Here is a 19,517-nt window from a genome sequence, read left to right on the forward strand (position 1 = left end):
AAACAGTATCGAACCACTGACTCTACAAGTTAATACATAATCTGTTATGGCAGAATAACCAAGAATTTTCCCCCAAAGAAAGATTTTAATTTTCCAAATATAAAAGAGTCTAAGAGGATCATATGTGAACAAAAACCTCTTATTCCAAGTTTTACGGTAAAATGGATAACACACTGGCAGCTGAAGAAAGCTGAAACTCTTACTAATAAATAGATCCAAATTAAGAATTTCTACAACATTTCTTTAGAAAACAGAACCAGAATTCCTTTTTTTAAAATGATGATCCTATGGAATGCCTTCACTTCCATATTTACCTAATATTATAACAGTAAAACAGACACAAGAATGTTGATGACAGCTCAACGATGCTGGATGCAGGACGTTTACAGATACACTTTTGTTTAAAAGTCCTACAGGTTTATTGACTAAGGCTAGAGAGCAATTCATATGATCCTATTTGGTGCATTTTCTACCATGGTCCAAGATCATTATATGGATACAGCCAAGGACTGGGCCCCAACTTTCAGGAAAAAGACCACAAAGAAGAAAATCAGGATGGTTATTTGGTCCCCCCAGTTGATAATCTGAGTCCTGGAACTGGAAAAACAAAAGGTGGAAAATATAGACTGCAACAAGTGGAAGGACTTGGAAAAAGTTGGTGGAGAGTAGCACAGTATACGAGTAAGGTCACTGGGCTTGGGATGGCAAGGGCGTTGCATTGAAAGAGCATCCACGGGACCAAGTACTTATAATGTCTTGTGGTGTCATTCCCTCAACGACTTTAGAATATCTGTATGCGATAATAAATAGATCAGTTATGTAATAAGGCAGTGTGTTGAATATGCATTCGTCCTGTGGAATGAATCACCACAGAAAGAGACGTGATACCAGACACATTCTTTAAGTTTTCTTGTGTTGTGTTTGATTTGTTTGTTTTCAAGGCTATCCAGGCTAACTCTTCCCGGGGATTTCCTTGGAGAGAAGAGTGGTCCACTGAGGCTGGTTTGCTTAACCTCTCCTTGATCAAGAGATGATGACTGGCTTTAAAGAAAAATAAAGCTGAAGGTTGTTTGATTTTTATTTTTTCCCTTTTGGTTGCATCATTCTGAGTGTTTTCATATAAACAAACAAAAAAAATAATCACAACCAAAAAAAAAAAAAAAAAAACAATAGTTTCTGATGCATCCAGTTGTTGTATCCTCAGGATGTTCCAGATGTTTCCAGGTAACTCTGTAGTTTACGGACTGTAGTTTTGTCCAGGGAGCAAAGATCGAAATCAAATGTCGTGTTTGTGATATGAAAGTGTCCAGTTTCTTCTATAAGGTTCACGATCTAGAGGAGTAAAGAAGAGAAAATTTGGGCAATAAGCAATAGATATCAAAAGGCAAAGACAGAGAGAGATGGAGGGGGTCAAATATGGAACCAAGTGTTTCATATTCTCCTTTAGAGCAAGAAGGTCCCGTTACTATTAGTGTCACCAAATGATCTCTTAGCCAATTTGTTAAGCCAAAGGAATATTAACGCTTTGAAATACTCAGTGAGAGAAGATTACCTCTTCTCATCATTCATAGCTTTTAAAATGATTTCTGCTTTCAAGTTATCAACGGACTATTTTACTATAGGGGTAGGAGTGGGTGTGGGTGGTTAGGGGGAGACAGAATTTCAAGACCTCTTTAAAAATTAGTTACTGACTCAATGGACAGTATCTATACTTAATAGATATAAGGAAATTCCAGCCTAGAAATAACAAAACGCCTTATAAAAAAGTACACACACACACATATAATAATGACCATTTTTCTTTCTGATTATTGTTGAAAATTTAGCAAATATAAGGACCCCCAAAGAAAAAAATAGAAACCATCTACAATCCCACCCCCTGAAGATCATGGGTAGTGACTGGAAGAGGGCTCAAGGGAGGCTTCTGGGTGCTGGAGCTGTTTTGTTGCATGATTTGGGCACAACTTAACAAAAGATGCATTCACTTTTTAAAACTTCATCTAGCTGGACATTTTGTTATACTTCTACAAAAAAATGAATGAAAACCTATATTTATTACTTATAGTCAAGTTCAGTTGATAGCCTTGAGCATTTGGGGGTGATGAGTATTATCTAGAAAAAGAAAGGATGCCTTTGTCTCCCCGTTTGGAATAGTTACACCTCATTTCTTATTGTATTGGCTCCAATTTTCAGAAATATGATAAACAAAAGTGGTGACAGAGGTACTGTTGCCTTGCCCTGGCTTTGAGGAGGATGCTTCTAAGGTTTCAACATTAAGAATGATTTCAGTTATTGGTTTGAGAGAATCTTTTATCATGTTACGTGTCTTTCCATGCCTATTTTACTAATAATTTTATCAGAAATGGATGCTGTGCCTGGGTAGTGTGGGTTTTAGGTCTCTACATTGTGGGTAATCTGGGATGGAGGGGGGTTAATTTTAGTAAGCTTTGCGGAGGAGAGAGGAAAATTAACATCAGGGTGAAAGAAAAAAATATTTGTGTAGAGAAAACAATTGGCTAACTCTTCCATTTATTTTTAGTCTCTGTTACTCCTTTTCTATGACTTGCTTCCAACTCTCTTTAGTTCAATAATCTTTAAAAAGAGAATATTTTTATTTATGTAGCCTATTATTCATTCAGTGAAGTTTAGATTACCTAATTTCAGTCTGAAAACAGCAGAATGGACACTTTTGACGTTCTCTTCTTTCAATTAGTTTTCTTTAAAAAACAGTAAATTGGTGAACTATTTCCTACAGGTCAGCGGCACTCCGTAGAAAATGTGTTCCCCATTCCTGACATATTTGACTTCCACAGAAGCATAAAAGACATACTGAACCTCAACCCAATTAATTGCACAACTCCAGACTGAGCTGTTATTGCCTTATTCAACCTCCCGAACTATTTTTTACAGATATAACTATGTCTTTAATAATAAAACAAGTTACTCCCATTGTGAAACCATAACAGAAACAGCACACTGCCTACCTAATATCCACGTATCCCTTCTCTTTTACTAACAGAAGCTTGATTTGCTGAGAGTGGCAACATGCCAAGCTAAAACGCTTCCTCCCCAGATCTACCTGCAGCCCTGGGCAGATGCTGCTACTTACAATCTATCTGTCAGAGGTCACTGAGCTTTCAGGAAAATTTTTGAAAAGCTTCGGGTGCCTTTTGCCCTCTGCCCCTCTCCCTGTCTGGAATGAAGATGCAATCCTGGGAGTGCAGCAGCTCTCTCCTCTCCAGAGGATGAATGCAAGATGTGAAAGATGGCAGAGCAGGAAGGCAAGGAGTCCATGTCCTCAGTGGCATCCTTTAAGCCACGCATTGACCATGAATTACTTACCTCCAGGCCAATTATTATACGGCAGGGTGGAGAGGGAGCCTTATTTGCTTAAACCACTAGACCCAGGGTTCTATTACATGCTTCAAGAGATTATTAGAAGGGGTGTTCCCAATTGTGGTTAAAGTACTACATTCACATTAGAATTTATCAAGCACGATCTTATCATTAAGACTATAAGATCTAAAATGGACATTCATTTGTTTTATTAGTTAATAATTATAGAGCTTTGGATAAGTCACTCACACATATCTACATACACAGAGACACACACAGCTATGTCCCACACACAGACCTTTCAAGGCAATCAAATACTTACTACACATTTAACATCAATTGAATTAAGAGTACTTTCCAGAGTAAGTAATCTTTTTTGCCACATTGTGTAGAAATACTGTAGACCTAGTGAAAATGTGTAAACCTCAGGATAGAAACCAATAGCCTGGTCAGAGAGCTCTTTCAGGATAGAAACAAACAAGCTTTCAATTTATACAATAGAGGCAAATGACCATTATTCCACAGTGTGACTCCTCTCCCCAACTAGCTGGCCAGTAGGTAAGTGATAAAGCATTCAGAATAGAGTCTTCACTTTGGCATATCGATTTCTAACTCTGTTCACTATTTGAATGGCACTGGACAGAACATTATAACCTCTGAGCCTCAGTTTCCTCATCGGTAAAATGGGGATCATGCCACCTGCTCTAACTATCACACAGGGTTGTGCAGAGGATGAAATAAAATACGGTAAATGAAGCTTCTTTATCAACTGTCAGTTGCTACACAGATCAGAGCAACGCGATTATGATTACCATATAAATGTAAACCTATCCTTAATTATCTGGGAGGTAACTATACAGCACATGAATTATCAGACCCAGCACTTTCTCCTCCTCCCTTCATTGACTGTTAGCATTTCATTAGCACTAAAACAAATGAAGCAGGGAAAACGCCAGAAGCTAAAACTCAGAAAAGGCCTACTTTAATTTTTTAAAAAATAACAATAATAAAAGTTTTCAGGGGGAAGGGAAGAAAGGGAGGAGAACAGTAGGTGAAGGGAAGTCGTTGAAATGACAAACTAAAACCACAATGTGGGGGTAAAAGTACAGGCTTACATTTTCCCTTTAAAATGACAGGGAACTCACCCTCTTAAGAAAATAGCTTTCCCTGACTCGATACAGCTGCTCACTAATTACTTAACAATAAGTAGAAAACAGAGCAATAAAAATACCTTCTAGAAAAAGCCACTTGATTTTAAAGCAAAAAAGACACACTTGCCCACTAGGAAATTCGGTCCCCTCATCTCACATGCCTTGTAATACCTTGTAGGTTCATTCACGGTCTCGTACTTGCTCCACGACGAGCACGCCCACCCCGCCTGCAGCCACACACACACACAAAGAAACGAAGGGGATCTGATCAATCTAAGTAAATGAGCCCCGCATTTTTATGGGAGCTCATGAGAATGCATGGAGGTAGATGCAGACAGCCTGAAAGTAGCAGTAGCGGGAGCAGTTGGGATGTTCGGGACTATTTGCCAAAGAGAACAGCATTATGATTTGAATTATTAGAGCATGTACCCACATCCTCAATTAAGTCAAGACTTAGTAAGGAAAAATAAACGTGCGTTCCGTTCCAGGAATCCTGATGGTTGGAACATCAGAAACACTGCGTTACATGCTTTATTCCAATGTCACAAGCTACAAAGCCTGAAAACACCCCACTGGTCCCTGAAGGACGCCACTCCACCTTTCTACAGGAATCCCCGGCTCTGCTGATGCCATGTGGCTCTACCTCCGTGTCGTTACCCTGCATCACACTGCAGTAAGGAATGCCCCTCCAAAATAATCATCAAGATAGAGTGGCCGCAGGTAAGGAAAGCAGGCAAGGGAGCAGGTATGTACGGTAATGGCAAAGGAAGAGCATGTAAACTGCTTAACTCGTTCTTCAGATGATGGCTGTTGTGAAAACATTTGTGATGGATTATTTCCTGCCACGCCAGCCTTTCAGGGGGTACTACACAGGAGATTTGGTTTTTATTTTTAAACAGCTAAAATCCACTTGTTAAATCTGTGGTTCCTTCCCCCAACCGTGGTTTTTAATTATAAAAAGGTAGATGCATTATTTTTAGTCTGATTATATTTTTTAAAAACCAAGGTTCTTTCCACCGGAAGCAGCCTCTTCACTGAGTGGGTAGTAATGGACAAGCTTTGCTATAACTGCTTCTGCCTGGAGCAGAGTCAGGTCTGGGCTAAGTTGGGTCTTTCCATAGAATGGCCTCGGCTATGGACAGGGAAGCACTGTCTACCACATGACAATGTGTGTGCCCAGCCCTGGGTTAAGAGGCAGGCCATCAGGCTCCAACCTGCAAGGGATTCTAAAACACGGCAGGCAGTCTCCCAGGACGGAGAAAATCATTCTCAGGAGAACACTTCTCAGCAGGGTTCTCCACGTTGTTAGAAGGAATACTCTGATACACCACTCACTCCCCATCTTCCTGAAGATAATTCTGAAAGTAAAAGAGCTGTTATCTTAATTGCTAAACTGTCTTCTAAGGAAGCCCTGGTTTTCCTCAGAGCTTTTTTTCCTTTCTAAGTAGGATGCAAATCCAGACTCAGAGCTGAATTTCTGGGGAGTTTAGAAGTGCTCAATCTCCTTTTCCAAATAAATGTGGAACACTTGGTTTAAAGAAGAATCAAATCATTAGCCAGTCCTAGGCACTGGCACATCTCTGAGTTTGACTGGGTCTACTGTACTGTATTTTTACCTTATGGAAAAGTGGGTTAAGAATACATGCTCTCTTGTTCCAGTGCTTTCTGTTCATTAAACTAGATGCTGGGTGCCGGCACTGCATGTCCCCAGAGTAAAACAAAGATATTAACCACTTTTTGTGAGCCAAATAAAACTGTCAGACCAGATTTTTTGATAGGATGCATTTAACAGGAAAAGACCTAGGATGTGATCCTGGGCTCACCAGAAATTCTGTCTCAGGTGTTTAGGTCCGCATGGTGGAGAATACATAGACTTTGAGGAATGCATTCCACAACATGAGCAGCCCTCAAGGTGGAAAATAACATTAGTCCCCAATAGCGCGATGTTTTACAATAGGAATTAATTAAGCAGTAAACCGTGGCAGGACACGCATCACGGTATCATAATCACAAGCCTCAGCTGCACTACAAGGCAAAAGGCCAAAGAGTGAGAGCTTTCAACTGGCCTGGGAATGCAATTAGAGGGAAGCGCTGTGCGCCCTAGAGTGCCTTTATGCCAGGTTAAAAATCCATAGCTATCACTCTCTCCCTCTAGAGCACTAAAATAATCCACTTCGATGAAATTCTCGAGGAAGCCCGCTTCCCTCACAATTCTTTCACAGGTCAAAATAAAGGACAATGTGAAATTGGGGATGCCAATGACACCCCAAGGTAAGACCCTGCCCAACGGCCCGGGCTCCTCGACTCACTGGCTAGGCTTTCTTTGTGAAGGTGTCCCAATTCTGCCCAAACATCTGTCTCATTGTCCCGCGAGACTCACTGTGCCAGCCCAGCTTACGCGTTAACAGCTTTATTCGACAACTGCTCCACAGTGCTTCAGAGCTGGTGTTCGGGAAGGGCTGAGAAAATCAGCTAACAGACTTACCATCACCATTCAGTCAACTAGCCCCAAATAATTGTTAAACGGCAGGCTGAACAATTTTCAATTCTACAGAAGAAAGCTGAAGAAAAACACTACCAAAGTACTAGAATATATCTCAGGGTAAACCACGCAGATCCAGTTCCCCGACCCATTCCTCACTTAAATGGAAATGCAAGCAATGCAACTTATCTTCAATTAAGAATCATAGGTCTGTAGTCTTGTGCTCAAATCTGAAACTCTAGACAGGCTAAAAAGCTTATCAGACCAGAGAACTTGGCAAGTTTGAGAGTATGTATTTATAGATTTAAGCAAAAATGTATACAGAATATAAATGTGACCATCAGCCATTAAACATTAAAAAAAATAACCCACATACAGCTGGGGTAGATTAAGTACTAACTTCAAGTCATTTAAGAGTATTTAAAAAAAAATTCAAACAGTGAAATAATCTACAAACGCACCCTGGAATTTAGAACACAACCTTCTCTTTGGATGTTAAAGAAAAATTACTTTCTCAATAGCCACTGTTAACGCAATGGACGCCCACCCGCACTGTAACGGTATGAAAACTAAAAACCACCCTTCTTATCTTCTCAAAACATCAAATTGTACTAATAGAAGTTTCCCACTCTACAAGTATTCCACAGTTGAGTTCATAATAATAGAATGTATGTTATACCAGATAAGAGAAATGAGGAAAATATTTATTTTCCTTAGAATAGCACTGGCAAAAGGTTACTAAATTGAATCACAAATGTTTACAACACTTGACTGAAATTCTTATCACTGTTTTCCCATGAAACCAGAAGCCTGGCCCCAAAGGCTTCTGCATTCCTACTATCCCCTCCCTCAGCCCACATTACGGCATCAGCTGGCCATGGAACCGCTATATTCCAGCATCATCACCTCCACAAGTGCCCACTTTTCATCGTCTGCAGCACCAGGGGAGGGAGATAATCTCGGCAAAGCTCCAAAGCAGACTGCTGGGTAGCCTCGGAAATGAGCACCCTCCCCAAATACTTCTGCAGGTGGCATTAGCCTAGTCCTGACAATGTGAGGCTGGTGTGGTCTCCAGGTGTTATCACACTACCCCAGGACACACTGGGCCTTGAGACTTCTGGAAAGGGTTGATGGTTGTGCTAAAAAGCATTTCTCACCTGCTGCAGAATGTGCCTTTCCCTCAGTGTCATTAACCTTCTGTGAAGCTCTACCAGTTCATCTAGGTATGCCTGAAAGAGAGGAGGACCCCCCAAAAGAAGAAGCACTTTAGGATGCAGTTCAAAAATAAAAGAATAAATACATAGGAACATACAAGCAGCGGTTGGAGGTTCCCCATTCTACCGCCCTACCCCAGGCTGCGTGGACTCCGTGCCCAAGGCTTCTGTAGAGCAAGTCTCTCTTGGCCGAGTATTACCACTATAAAGCCAGCTTTTTAAAAAAGGGCAATTCTTGTACTTATTTGCTCTCAACAAGATTCAAGAGAGCAGACTCACCCTCTCCCAACAATGCCTCCACAGAGAGAAGGGATACTCAATGGTAAATTATGAGTTTAAACATGTTATCACAAGCTACTTTCATTTTTTTTTATTCTTCCATTTTAGAAGCTTTTTAACCAAGAGAAAAAAATTCTAAGTTTGAACATGGAGGTAGCAATGCACATTGCCAAGTATGTCAGGACAAATTCTTAAAGAAAAAAAGGACTTTCTGGCCATACCTAACATTGCTAGTAAACAACAAGTGATGGAACAGAAGAATGTCTTAGGAAAAATAGAGATCACTATCCAAATTAACACCCAGTTTGTCAAGAGCTCCCCTGCAAGGGCAGAGGTGCACCTCTCTCTCCACATGCTCACACCATGAGTCTTTGTTAGCATAACTGCATGGGTGTTCTAGCACCATTTGCAGTGAAGGCAAAGGAAAGGTTCGTGAAGCATTAGCCAGGTCTGCCCTGGTCCTGCAAACCACATTAGGATCCTGCCCACAACAGGAGACTAACCCCCAACAGGTCTTAAAGTCATATTTCAGATGCACGATGCACACTTGGGGAAAGCCCACTGCTCCAGGGTCAGATGTTCTGCTCACTGACCCTTCTACCTCCATCACGATTTTCTTACCTCCCAATTCAACTTGCCTGAAATCCCTTGGCAATGTAGGCATCATGGGAAATGGTAGCATGAGACCAAGCTTAACAATGAAAATATAAGCAAGAGTTGGAAAATAAACTACAAAGCACAGGGAAGAAAAAGTGCTGGTCATCTGGGGGTCTCACGCACTTCTGATGAAGGAATGAAAGGAGAACCCGCGAGGATGATCAAGGAAAACACCAAGAAACAAAAGACGCGTCGGTGCTGCAGCACTTGTAGTAATGGGCTGGAAACCTACCTTGTCACAGTCACCATTCTTTATTTGCTTATCTGATTTGCTTTGCTTTATTGGACTTTTCACTTCAAGAATCTAGGGATCAAAGAGAACACGGTTAAATTTGATTTAAGCCCTTCTTAGCCAACCAGCCACCTAACAAAGGCACATACGAATGAAACGTCATACAATCACATGACTTTCCAAATAACGTTTCTCCTCTACACATTTTCTTTCTTCTCTTCTAATCTTACTTTTTCTTGGAAAATAAATTACATATATCTGAAATGCTGAGTCAGGGCAAGAGAACGTAAAAAAAAAAAAAAAGTTGATGATAAGGAAATTGATCTAAGCTTCCAAGGCTGCTTCTCTTCTGTGACAACACTCTCACACATATGTACAGCAGCTGAGTTATACTGGATTATAGGCCCCTCTGGCAAGAATTTTTTCCTATTCATTCTGCTGTTTCAGCATGACTTCCAGTGCTCGAGACACTAGGGGTGAGAGAACAAACACTCAAACGCCCTTTGTAGTACCTGACTTTCAGATTCTAAAAATGACTCAGATCTACCAAATTGATGCAGCTTTGGAAGTGAAGACGGCCACCAGTTACACTGGTTGCTCCCAATTTGGGATCCTCCAACTCAAGAAATAAAGAGCCAGGATTATCTTCTGCGTTTCAAGAAATGATGTGTTTATCCATTATAAAACACCAGTGTCTTTCCTTCCCTAAACTGAACCAATTACAGCTCAGGTTATGAACGGTGGTTTTGCACACTGTTCAGAAGCTTCCACGGGGAGCTAGGTTTCTAATTCATAAAAAGGAGAAACAAATTATTATGTAATAAATCCAGTTGATTTATTAGAATCTTCAAAATTGAGGATTATGAGGGAAATATTTTTAAATGGCCCTTGCTTAAAATAGCTGAGAACCACTAAATTTATTGATGAGTGTTTACAAATGTATATAAACATAAAAAGCAACGTTATTTGTCTGTTTCATGATAATCTCATTACCAAGTGAGTTATTATAATCTGAAGCTAATATTAAGGAGGAAAATGCCAAATAAAGGACATATTTCAGAAGGCTCATATTCCTACTGCTCTTTTCATTATTCATTCTCTGCTCTGCCACACACACACAAATCACAGTTCTATTCAAAAGTCTACCATATTCCATAACACAAAGAAGATTTTAAAAATGAGTCCACTTTTAATTTGTAGTAGAAAGACCCTTGATTGGGCTCAGAAACCTAAGTTCAGGTCCTCGCCCTATCATTTAACATTTTTGGGTCTCAAAAAATGAGAGGAAATGAGAGAGATGAACAAGACAGTGTCCAGATTCCTGTTCAGCTGTAAAATTTTATACTACTAATAAACATTTTACTTGTTGAGGATAGGACTGTGACATGCTAGAAAAGATCAAATACTCCTAAAATGGTATATTTTCCTTTGAATTTAGAATAATGTACGAGTAAAAGAAGGGAGCTTCTAACAGTCTTTCCTGAGAATCGCCTTAATTTCTTTATTTTTAACATTAAGATAACCAGATGACCAATTTGACCAGGCTAACTTAAAATACAATACTTTTGGCAACACAAGGAAATTACTTAATTGCAGAGGCAAGACAATCGTTTTTAACATGCTCCATGGTAAAGGAAACCAAACACTCCACTACATTCAGAATTTCCTTCTCTCTATTGTTGTTGGAAATGAGACCTCAGGGGAGCTCAGAGACCTAGTAGTAAGTAGGTCAGTAGATGGCACTCCTCGCCAACTCAGATACGGGCTGGGCAAAGCAGAGACAATTTGCTGAGATTTCAGGCGAAAGAAAAAAACAGCGCGTGCCTGCTTGCTTTGCGCCTTAGGAAACTGAATTTTGTTCCCATCATATCTCACCCTGCCCCCCCATTCCATCCCCCAAGTCATTGCGCTAGGGGGTCAAAGCGACTGAGAACTCTCTATTTGCAATGGAACTTTGCTCACTAGGTTTAGAGAGTTCTACCACCTTCAAAGCAGAAAATAGAACATTCGGGGCACTTAAGTCCCACCCTACACATTCCGTAAGCGCTACAGCACAGAAAGCCAAGCTACATTGAAATCCTAGTTTCTTTCTTCTGAAGCAGCAGTGGCAGGAACAAAAGCTCTTGGTGTCAGTGATCCGCCTCAAGTTACTGAGTGGCTGCCCAGAGAGGCCTCAGTTAATCTTCCTTCTTTGATCTCTCCCTGCTCCAAAATAAACAGCTTTGTCAAAACCTCATTCTGAGAGAGCTGAGCTATGCTGAAGACAATTGTTTTATTTATGATCATTTCTTATCTTTAAGGAAACGACTCCAGAATATAAAAGTCCAGCACCTTGTCTTCCACAGGCTTATTTCAAACCAGTTTAACTGGATAGACTCTTTAATTTTATTCAACATGCTTTGCAGGCTGATAGGTGATTTATAATATTCTGAATATTAACTTGGATCCAATAGATCACTTTCTTCCGGGCCCCTCCCCCGTCCCACCCCATACTTTCAGCCAAAGAGGAATTGGAATTTTGATTTTGTTTGAAATTCACATAAGAGAGATTTGGAGTTAAAAAAAAAACATCACTGGTTAAAATGGCACAGCACTATTATTCCCTATTAAGCTCGGAGAGAAACAGCCACCCAGACCGCCAAGAGGCACTGTTTATACACACGGTCGTCTCTGAAAATAGAACTGTGATTAGTTGCACTTCTATCCTTAATCTGAGGATATGGCTTGAGAATCAAATTTTCAAGATTATTATTTTTCTGTATCCCTTAGTGAGGACTGACAACTCAAGTATTCAGCAGATGGATTCTCTACTGATAGGTCTTTCATGTTAATGATCACTACTAGCTTCTAACGATACTCAGGTTAATTACTTGCTTTGTTGATATGTGGCACTCCCTCTGTTCACTTTTTTCCAATACTTAGGAAATGTTTGACTCAATTAGCACTTTCTATCTTCCCTACTCCCTGGAAGATTTGAGAAGAGGTAAGAAAAACTCACCTTTGCCTGGTAATTTACAGAAACTTGAGAGATCATTATCAACTTGCGGAAAGAGAGCAGCCAAGGAGTATGGAAGAAGGAAACACAGGGTCTTCCCTCCCATTTCACAGTGAAGCCCTCCCAGGATGTTTTCATCTACTTTATTTGATGCGAAATTTCAGATTATCACACACACATTCAAATATAAGACTAAAAACACATTCCAGAGTGAAATTTAAGTGACTTTTATATTTTTAAGAAATTTTTACTATTTCACTTCATCGGCATGGAAAACAAAGGAAGACAGGTAATTTTTTAAGAAGTCTTAGAACGCTGATTGAAACGGACAGCATCACACTTGATCCAATGCAGGTGATGTGAGGGGTTAAGAAATCAATAAACAAAGTTTTAAAAACCCTTTCTTGCTCTCTCAGTTCCAAGACACAGCTCCAAGGAGGTAGGCACTCTTGTGGCACATGCATTTCCTACCCTAGACTAGCTAAAAGTGAAAGCATATGGACTTTCTTATTATGCTTATAGGTGCATGGAGAAAGTGACATATAACTGAGTATTCCTGACAGATTGATGATTCACATGTGTGAAGCTACATTTGTCGAATAAACATGCCAAGGAACCGGTGGTATGCTATTTAATCGGATAAAGTAATTTTTACCCTCTCCAGATAGATGATATTATTCATTTTTGTTGTTTTGCTAGACAGGTGTAAAAAAAAAAGTCTGACAAAGAATCCAAACCTTTCCCTGAAGCCAGGGTCAGCTCCAGACTGCCAATCGAGGAAGAGTTTAGGGGTAGCTATTAGGTTTGAAGGGTACAAAAGGGGGCTTGTTGGAGCTGCATTTATTTAGCAAGCACAGTCTTAACGCTGACTGGAAAGATGCTGAAGGAGCTTAATGAGAGGCACAAAGCACACCCTAAAAGCCCTTCACTTCTGGCACTACCCCAGCCGTCACCCATGAAGTATCCTAATTCTAACACACCACCCACTGGAAGCAGAAATCCGGCCTAAATATATTTAAATCAGATATAAAAATATATTCAAGGTCCAAATTCTATTCTTTTGCCAGTTCATACTGAAGCACAAATTTACAAAAGAATCCTGAGTTATCCAGCTAGCCAGCCCAGGGCTCTTCTCAACTGACTGGTGATGATGGTTATGCGCTTAGTTGTCACTTTCCCCTGAAATGCTTGACTTGCAGTGTTGGTGAAAGCTGGCTGGGCCATGGGCATGGCTGGCCCTGGAGCAGCGGCAACGCATGGGCCGCAGGGAGTCAGGATGAGGAAGAAGAACGCGCGCACTTCCTGAAGAGCTAGTCTGTAAGAGATGAGGCTGGGCTTGCCTCCATACCTGGACACCAAGAAACTGCAGCTGAACCGTAACTGGTGAGGTAAAGAACCCCGATATTATTCCTACTTAATAATGGAGGCTGTAAGTTGTAGATAAACCTTATAAATGAGGAATTTAAAATTTTAAGAGATCTTTGCTTATCTTCAGCTATCAAATCACATTTTCCCAGTAAAACAAAGATCACAAATTCAGCTATCAAATCTTCAGCTATCAAATCACACTTTCCCAGTAAAACAAAGATCACAAATTCAAGGACAAAACCAATCAAAATTGTAGGACACCTGTGCAACAGAATAATTTTGGAAAAATGCAGTTCTTTTCCTTTCAAGTTAATAATATTCATAGGGTAACTTGAATTAAGCAATTATTGTAGAGGTCACAGGGAATTCGTCTAAACAGAGATAAGAATAACTTACAGTAATGGGAGTATCAACTCAATGCACGATGAGGCTTTTACAATATTCATGATACTTGAAAATGGTTTATTTTAGTAAGCATTTAAAATACCCCAATCTTAATCATTTGTTTAACAAAAGCTCTTCATCACAGCTTTCGAAGTCCTGCCTAGATCTTATCCAAATAACTATATTCAGAGTTGACTTTCAAATTAATAAGACTTCCTTTAGCTCGATTTATAACAATGATAACGACCATTATTTACTCTGCATTTTATTAACTATTCTGCACAACCCCAAGTGATGATGTTCTTTTCCTGGATGAGCACAGAGGCAGAGCACCTATAATAATAAACATCTACCATCAACTGAGTGCCAAGCGGGTGTGGACACTGCTTCATGCCCTTTACATATATCGTCATCCTCCCAATAACCAGCAAGGTAGGCATTAATATCTCCATTTACAGATGAAGAAACTGAGGATCAGAAGTTAAAAGTTAATTTCCCACCTGTAAATTAGTAAAACAAAGAACGAGGCTTTATACTAGCTCCAAGGGTCATATTCTTTCTAATTCATTAAATCGCCTACTTACTGCTGAGGAGAAAAAGATATAGAAATCAGCAGTAAATGGGCAGCACTCTTTGTCACCATCCCTTCCTGCATCTATTTAATTAACCCATCTACTGGAACATACTTTTCATGACAACAGAAATTCTTTTATCCTAACTATTTGTTTATTCCTAAGGTTGTAGATTCCCATTTATTTGATATCAAGAGGGACTTTGTTTACCAGGAAGGGGTAGAAAGTTTTGTGTGCTTTGTAGAAATGATCACGTCTAGTTCTACAGCATCCTGAAAAGTGCAAACCCAGCAACTTACCTGGTTGTTGTTGGTTTTTAATAAGGGTGGCGGGGGTTCGTGGTGTAGGGGTGAAGAGGCAGAACTGCTTTCACTATCACTGCCATCACTTAAGCTAACTCTGAAAAGAAACAGAGGAGGGAATATGCATCATTACAGACAATTCTTGAAATATCCACGCAAATAGGTGCAAAGAGCAATTAATCCAAACAGTAATCATTGAAAACTTGCTTTCACTCATACAACAGCTAACGTGGATTGGCACTTACTTTGTTTCTGGAACTATGCTAAGTGTTTTACCTGCTGTGTCTCATTTAATGATCCCTGCATTACAGATGAGGAAACTGAGGCTTAGAGAGACTAGGTCACTCGCCTAGGGTCACAGAGGTGAAAGTGGTTGATTCTAGGATTCAGACCTAAGCAATGTGACCCAAAGCTGCTACGCAGCCTCGATCCTTCACTGGCTTCATTTATTCATTTAGTTCCCTGCTCCAGCTCTACCCACCCATTATCATCAAGCATCTCACCCAAACCTGCAGAAAGTCAGAAAAATTAGATAGTTTGTAGGTTCCTACCTTTTATTTTCCTTCCCCCCCTACCTCTTGGCTACCGGTGAAAAATTCACAAATATGGCTAAAATACAGGCTGCAGGAGTGGAAGCAACTGCCAAGGAGAATGTGGACAACAGCCCTGCATGACTGACAGGTCAGGGTGACATCTGAGGATGGGATGTAGGAAGCCCAACATGCAAGACCCACCACCAATCATTTCTACTGTGTAATGATTCAAGGCTGTCCCGAGTTCTGAACGCTGAAACAATGATTCCTTGGAAACATACTACAGCAACATGAAGAGACCGTGTGTTTTGGATAACTGCTTTAGATAAATACAATGCCAAGCCAGTCCTGATGGCCTAGTGGTTAAAGTTTGGTGTGCTCTGCTCAGGCGGCTTGGGTTTGGTTTCCGGGTGCAGACCACACCACTCGTCTGTCAGTAGCCATGCTGTGGCGGCAGCTCACACAGAAGAACTAGAAGGACTTACAACTAGAATATACAACTATGTACTGGGGCTTTGGGGGGGAGGAACAAAAAAGAGAAGACAACTGACAACAGATGTTAGCTCGGGGCAAATCTTTGGGAAAAAAAAAAAAAGAAAAAGACAATGCTAGCAAGACAATAAAAATATCACCCCCTCCTCTATTTTTTTATTTTCAGAACAAAATGGAATTTTCTTTTAGCCAGAGTAGCAGATATTTCCTTCTTCTACTCTGCTGAATGTATGCCCTCCCTCAAAAATGTCCTTCAGCGTTTGCTCCCTCTCTCTGATTATATAGTAACCTAATATAATATTCTTCTCAGAAACAGAAAACACTTTAGAAATCAGGATAGTTTTTTTTCACTCTGAATAGGCAATCACATTCTGGCTCTATAATATATTCAGACAGACAAGATACAAGATAGGAAATGAAAAGGATACACTGGGACATCCTTTTAGCAAAAAAACTGATGGAACTTGTTTTCCTTAACTAAATTACATTAATGAAGTGTTCAGTTGAAGCGCTGCTTTAAAATGCTTCTTGACTGAAGTGGAAGGCTGAGTATTTAAACTGATTAAACAGTTGCGACTTCACAAGTGCCATGAAGATCAAATGTTACACTGGCGCTGCTGTGCTAACAGCACATGTCAGGCAGGGAAAAAGTAGAGCATCTCCAATAACGTGTATCATATCCGACAACTCACAATGGGAACAACCTGACCCACAGTGACTCAGGAGAAAGCGCAGTAAGCGGGTGGGCAACAGCTAATCACAGAATATATAGATCTTCTAAATAACAATAACTTGGGGAACTGTCTAAAAAGTCATGCCTTTTTCATCAGCTGTATTCAAGAGCAGCCAGTGTTCAGGATTTTGGTTGTTCCAAATATGCTCCTCACCTCCAAGCTTCAGTCCATTTTCAGGTCTTTTTGCCCTACTAGTTTCCTTCTTGTCAGATTAAAGACTTCTAAAGGGAAATGTTATAAGGCCAAAGTCATAAAGTTCCTTATTTTTTCCTATTTAAAAGGAATCCAGGCAGATGACCTTGAGAGACAAGGTGGAGAAAGAGGCACTGAGGATAGCCAGAAGGAAGAATCACTGAGAGATCTGATGGGGCATATACTCGACAGAGCTGCTTCTCAAAGGACACTAAGGAATTACCAAGTAGGAAACATATGGTCTGTCCAGTCTGGGTTAAGACTGCATTCTTTTTAGGAATTTTAGGGCCTTGTACACAGTAATGGATAATGGAAAAAGATTTAACGCAATATATTATAAATGTAATTGGATTTTAAGTTCAAGTAGATTCATATTTTTTCTACTCAAAACACATTAAAGTAAGCATGCCTATTTGTTTTCCTCATGATAAAGAAATAAAATCCTCAAGGCAATTTCAAGTTGACTATTAATTATAAGCGACATGAATTACCATCTTATAATGTGGAATTATGCCTCACAGCATTAAAGCTACTTAAGGAACCTAATTGTCAGCACACTTAAAAGGAATTTATTTGCTAGAAAACACACACAGGTGATCCCAGTTTTAATTAGGTCACACACATAATTCACTGAAGCCAATTACGAATTTCCAACTACAAACAGCAAGCGCGTTTCTTCAAATTCTGAGACTACCTACAGCAATGAATCTACACAAACTCTTCAAAGGAAAACAGACTTTATTTCAGCAGTCAGTCCTGCCATCTTGGCGTATCCTTTCAAGAACAAGGACTTCTAATATGACTTTTTTCCCTATAAAATTTTTAGAGGAAAAACCTCTCCTTTCTGAGAAAAGGGATAAATAGTTCCCTGTAGAGGTGAGTGTAAGCATGCCAAGGTGTCCCAACTTCAAATGAATGTGACCATTTACCGCCATTGTTTTTGGTGTTTCACACCTTTCTGTGGTTACACTAGTAGGTCAAGTGAAAAGATAGGATTCCATCAAAGGGAACCTCTTTCCTTACAAGACACTCACCTGCGACTTCGGCTGCCTCCTCTATTTACAGGTCTCTCCATTTCAGAGTCATTGTCATTATCTTCTGCCTCATCTGATTCCTCTTCATTGTCATCGGAATGCAGATCTTTCATTATAGACCTTAAAGGACCTGAGTAACGACAGTGAACCACAGGCAATCAAATATACGACTTCAAACACACCTAGCCACAGTAGACACGGGAACGCTCACCAGCACTGAACATCGGTGAAAAATAACCATCATCATATATGTTTATATAATTTACAAGACAATTTGGTAGTTTCTGGAACGCAACCTCTGCCAAACACTAGTGTTTTCATAGCAGATGCCTCAAAATGTTCATTAGAAAGTCTCTATTTCCTAGGAATCTTTTTTCTATTTATTTTTCTTCCCTAAGAAAAATTACACCTAAAAAGAAACAGAAAGATCTATTACTAAATTGAATGTTTTGTTAGGTTAATCCATGTATTGAAAAGTTGAGACTAATAAATCACCGTGGTTGTAACTCGTTCTTGGCAATGCAGCCTTTGTGTGGTACGTTTTGATCTATTAAGGTTTAGCTGTTCCTTTTATTTCAAGGTCAATTTCAGGTCAAGCAAGCATTTCAGTCAAGTTCAGATTATAAAGTATTTCAATTCCATGGTGTAATGTCCTATCTCTGATCTTCACATTGATTTTGAACACAAGGGCTTGTTGCAACAATTTTATGCAGCCAATTTTTATTTTACTTTTTTAGAAATTCCTGGCAAAATACCAACATGTATTTACATAAATAAGACCATGTAATAAATCAAGTGCCCAGAAGATTCAAGAGAGTATCCAGTATTAGATGGGAGAGAAAAAAAAAATCAAGTCATAAGTAATTTTATTCCAGAACAGGGCAGAACTGGAAAAAAAACAACCCACAGAAAAAACTCATTAGTGTGGCTTATTTTCACTTTACTACTCTACATGTGATGAAAACAAAACAGACATTTTTAATCTTAACAGAAGAGACTGCAAAGGCAACCAAAGTGAGAGAAGCACCTTCATTCTGGATTAGGCAATTCCTAACGTCTATGATAGGAATATCTGAGCTATTAGTAGCTCAGTTCTAAAATAAGTATTGATTCTGCAATCGCACATTCTGCAAAACCCAAGTTTCTCTCTTTTGTAGTGGGCTTATACCTTTAGAAGTCAGTGGAACAAGAAATCTGAATAGCCAAAATGATCGGTGTCTTTTATTTTTTCCTGGAAGCTTAGCCTTAGCCCAAACACACACAACAATTTAATCCTTTTCAAAACATACAAGGCCATGAGGAATTCAGTGTGGTCAATGAAAAAGGTAATGTGTAACATGATACTCAAAAACAAATTATTCCTTGATATTATCTCACTTTTGATGTTAAAGAAAAAAAAGGAGCCCATACTTGAGGAGTCTCCACACTTAAAAAAAGTGGGAAATATATTTAGTTAATCTTCTGGTTTAAATTTCTTTAAATTTAAATTTGAGTTTGAGTAGAGAAAAAATATATTTTAAAGACAGAAAATTAACACTTGCCAAAGAAAAAGGTCTATTA

General features: G+C 39.6%; 1 protein-coding gene across 5 annotated transcripts in view; it reads right to left on the reverse strand.

Moving 5' to 3' along the window:
* Positions 1-1,060: 1,060 nt before the first annotated feature.
* The window catches only part of MLLT3 (MLLT3 super elongation complex subunit), a 254,148-nt gene continuing 235,691 nt past the window's right edge, over positions 1,061-19,517 (reverse strand). For all 5 annotated transcript variants that reach the window (XM_087444673.1, XM_087444674.1, XM_087444676.1 and 2 more), the window contains 5 exons: positions 17,958-18,087; positions 14,970-15,069; positions 9,352-9,423; positions 8,127-8,198; positions 1,061-1,332 (listed from right to left, as the gene is read on the reverse strand). In XM_087444673.1, the coding sequence (XP_087300799.1) occupies positions 1,201-1,332; positions 8,127-8,198; positions 9,352-9,423; positions 14,970-15,069; positions 17,958-18,087 (506 nt within the window). In that variant the 3' untranslated portion in view covers positions 1,061-1,200. The remainder of the gene's footprint in view (positions 1,333-8,126; positions 8,199-9,351; positions 9,424-14,969; positions 15,070-17,957; positions 18,088-19,517) is intronic.

The sequence above is a fragment of the Ceratotherium simum genome, chromosome 20 (genome assembly GCF_057802395.1).
Source record: "Ceratotherium simum simum isolate JZ-2026a chromosome 20, ASM5780239v1, whole genome shotgun sequence".
In the NCBI taxonomy this organism is placed as follows: domain Eukaryota; kingdom Metazoa; phylum Chordata; class Mammalia; order Perissodactyla; family Rhinocerotidae; genus Ceratotherium; species Ceratotherium simum.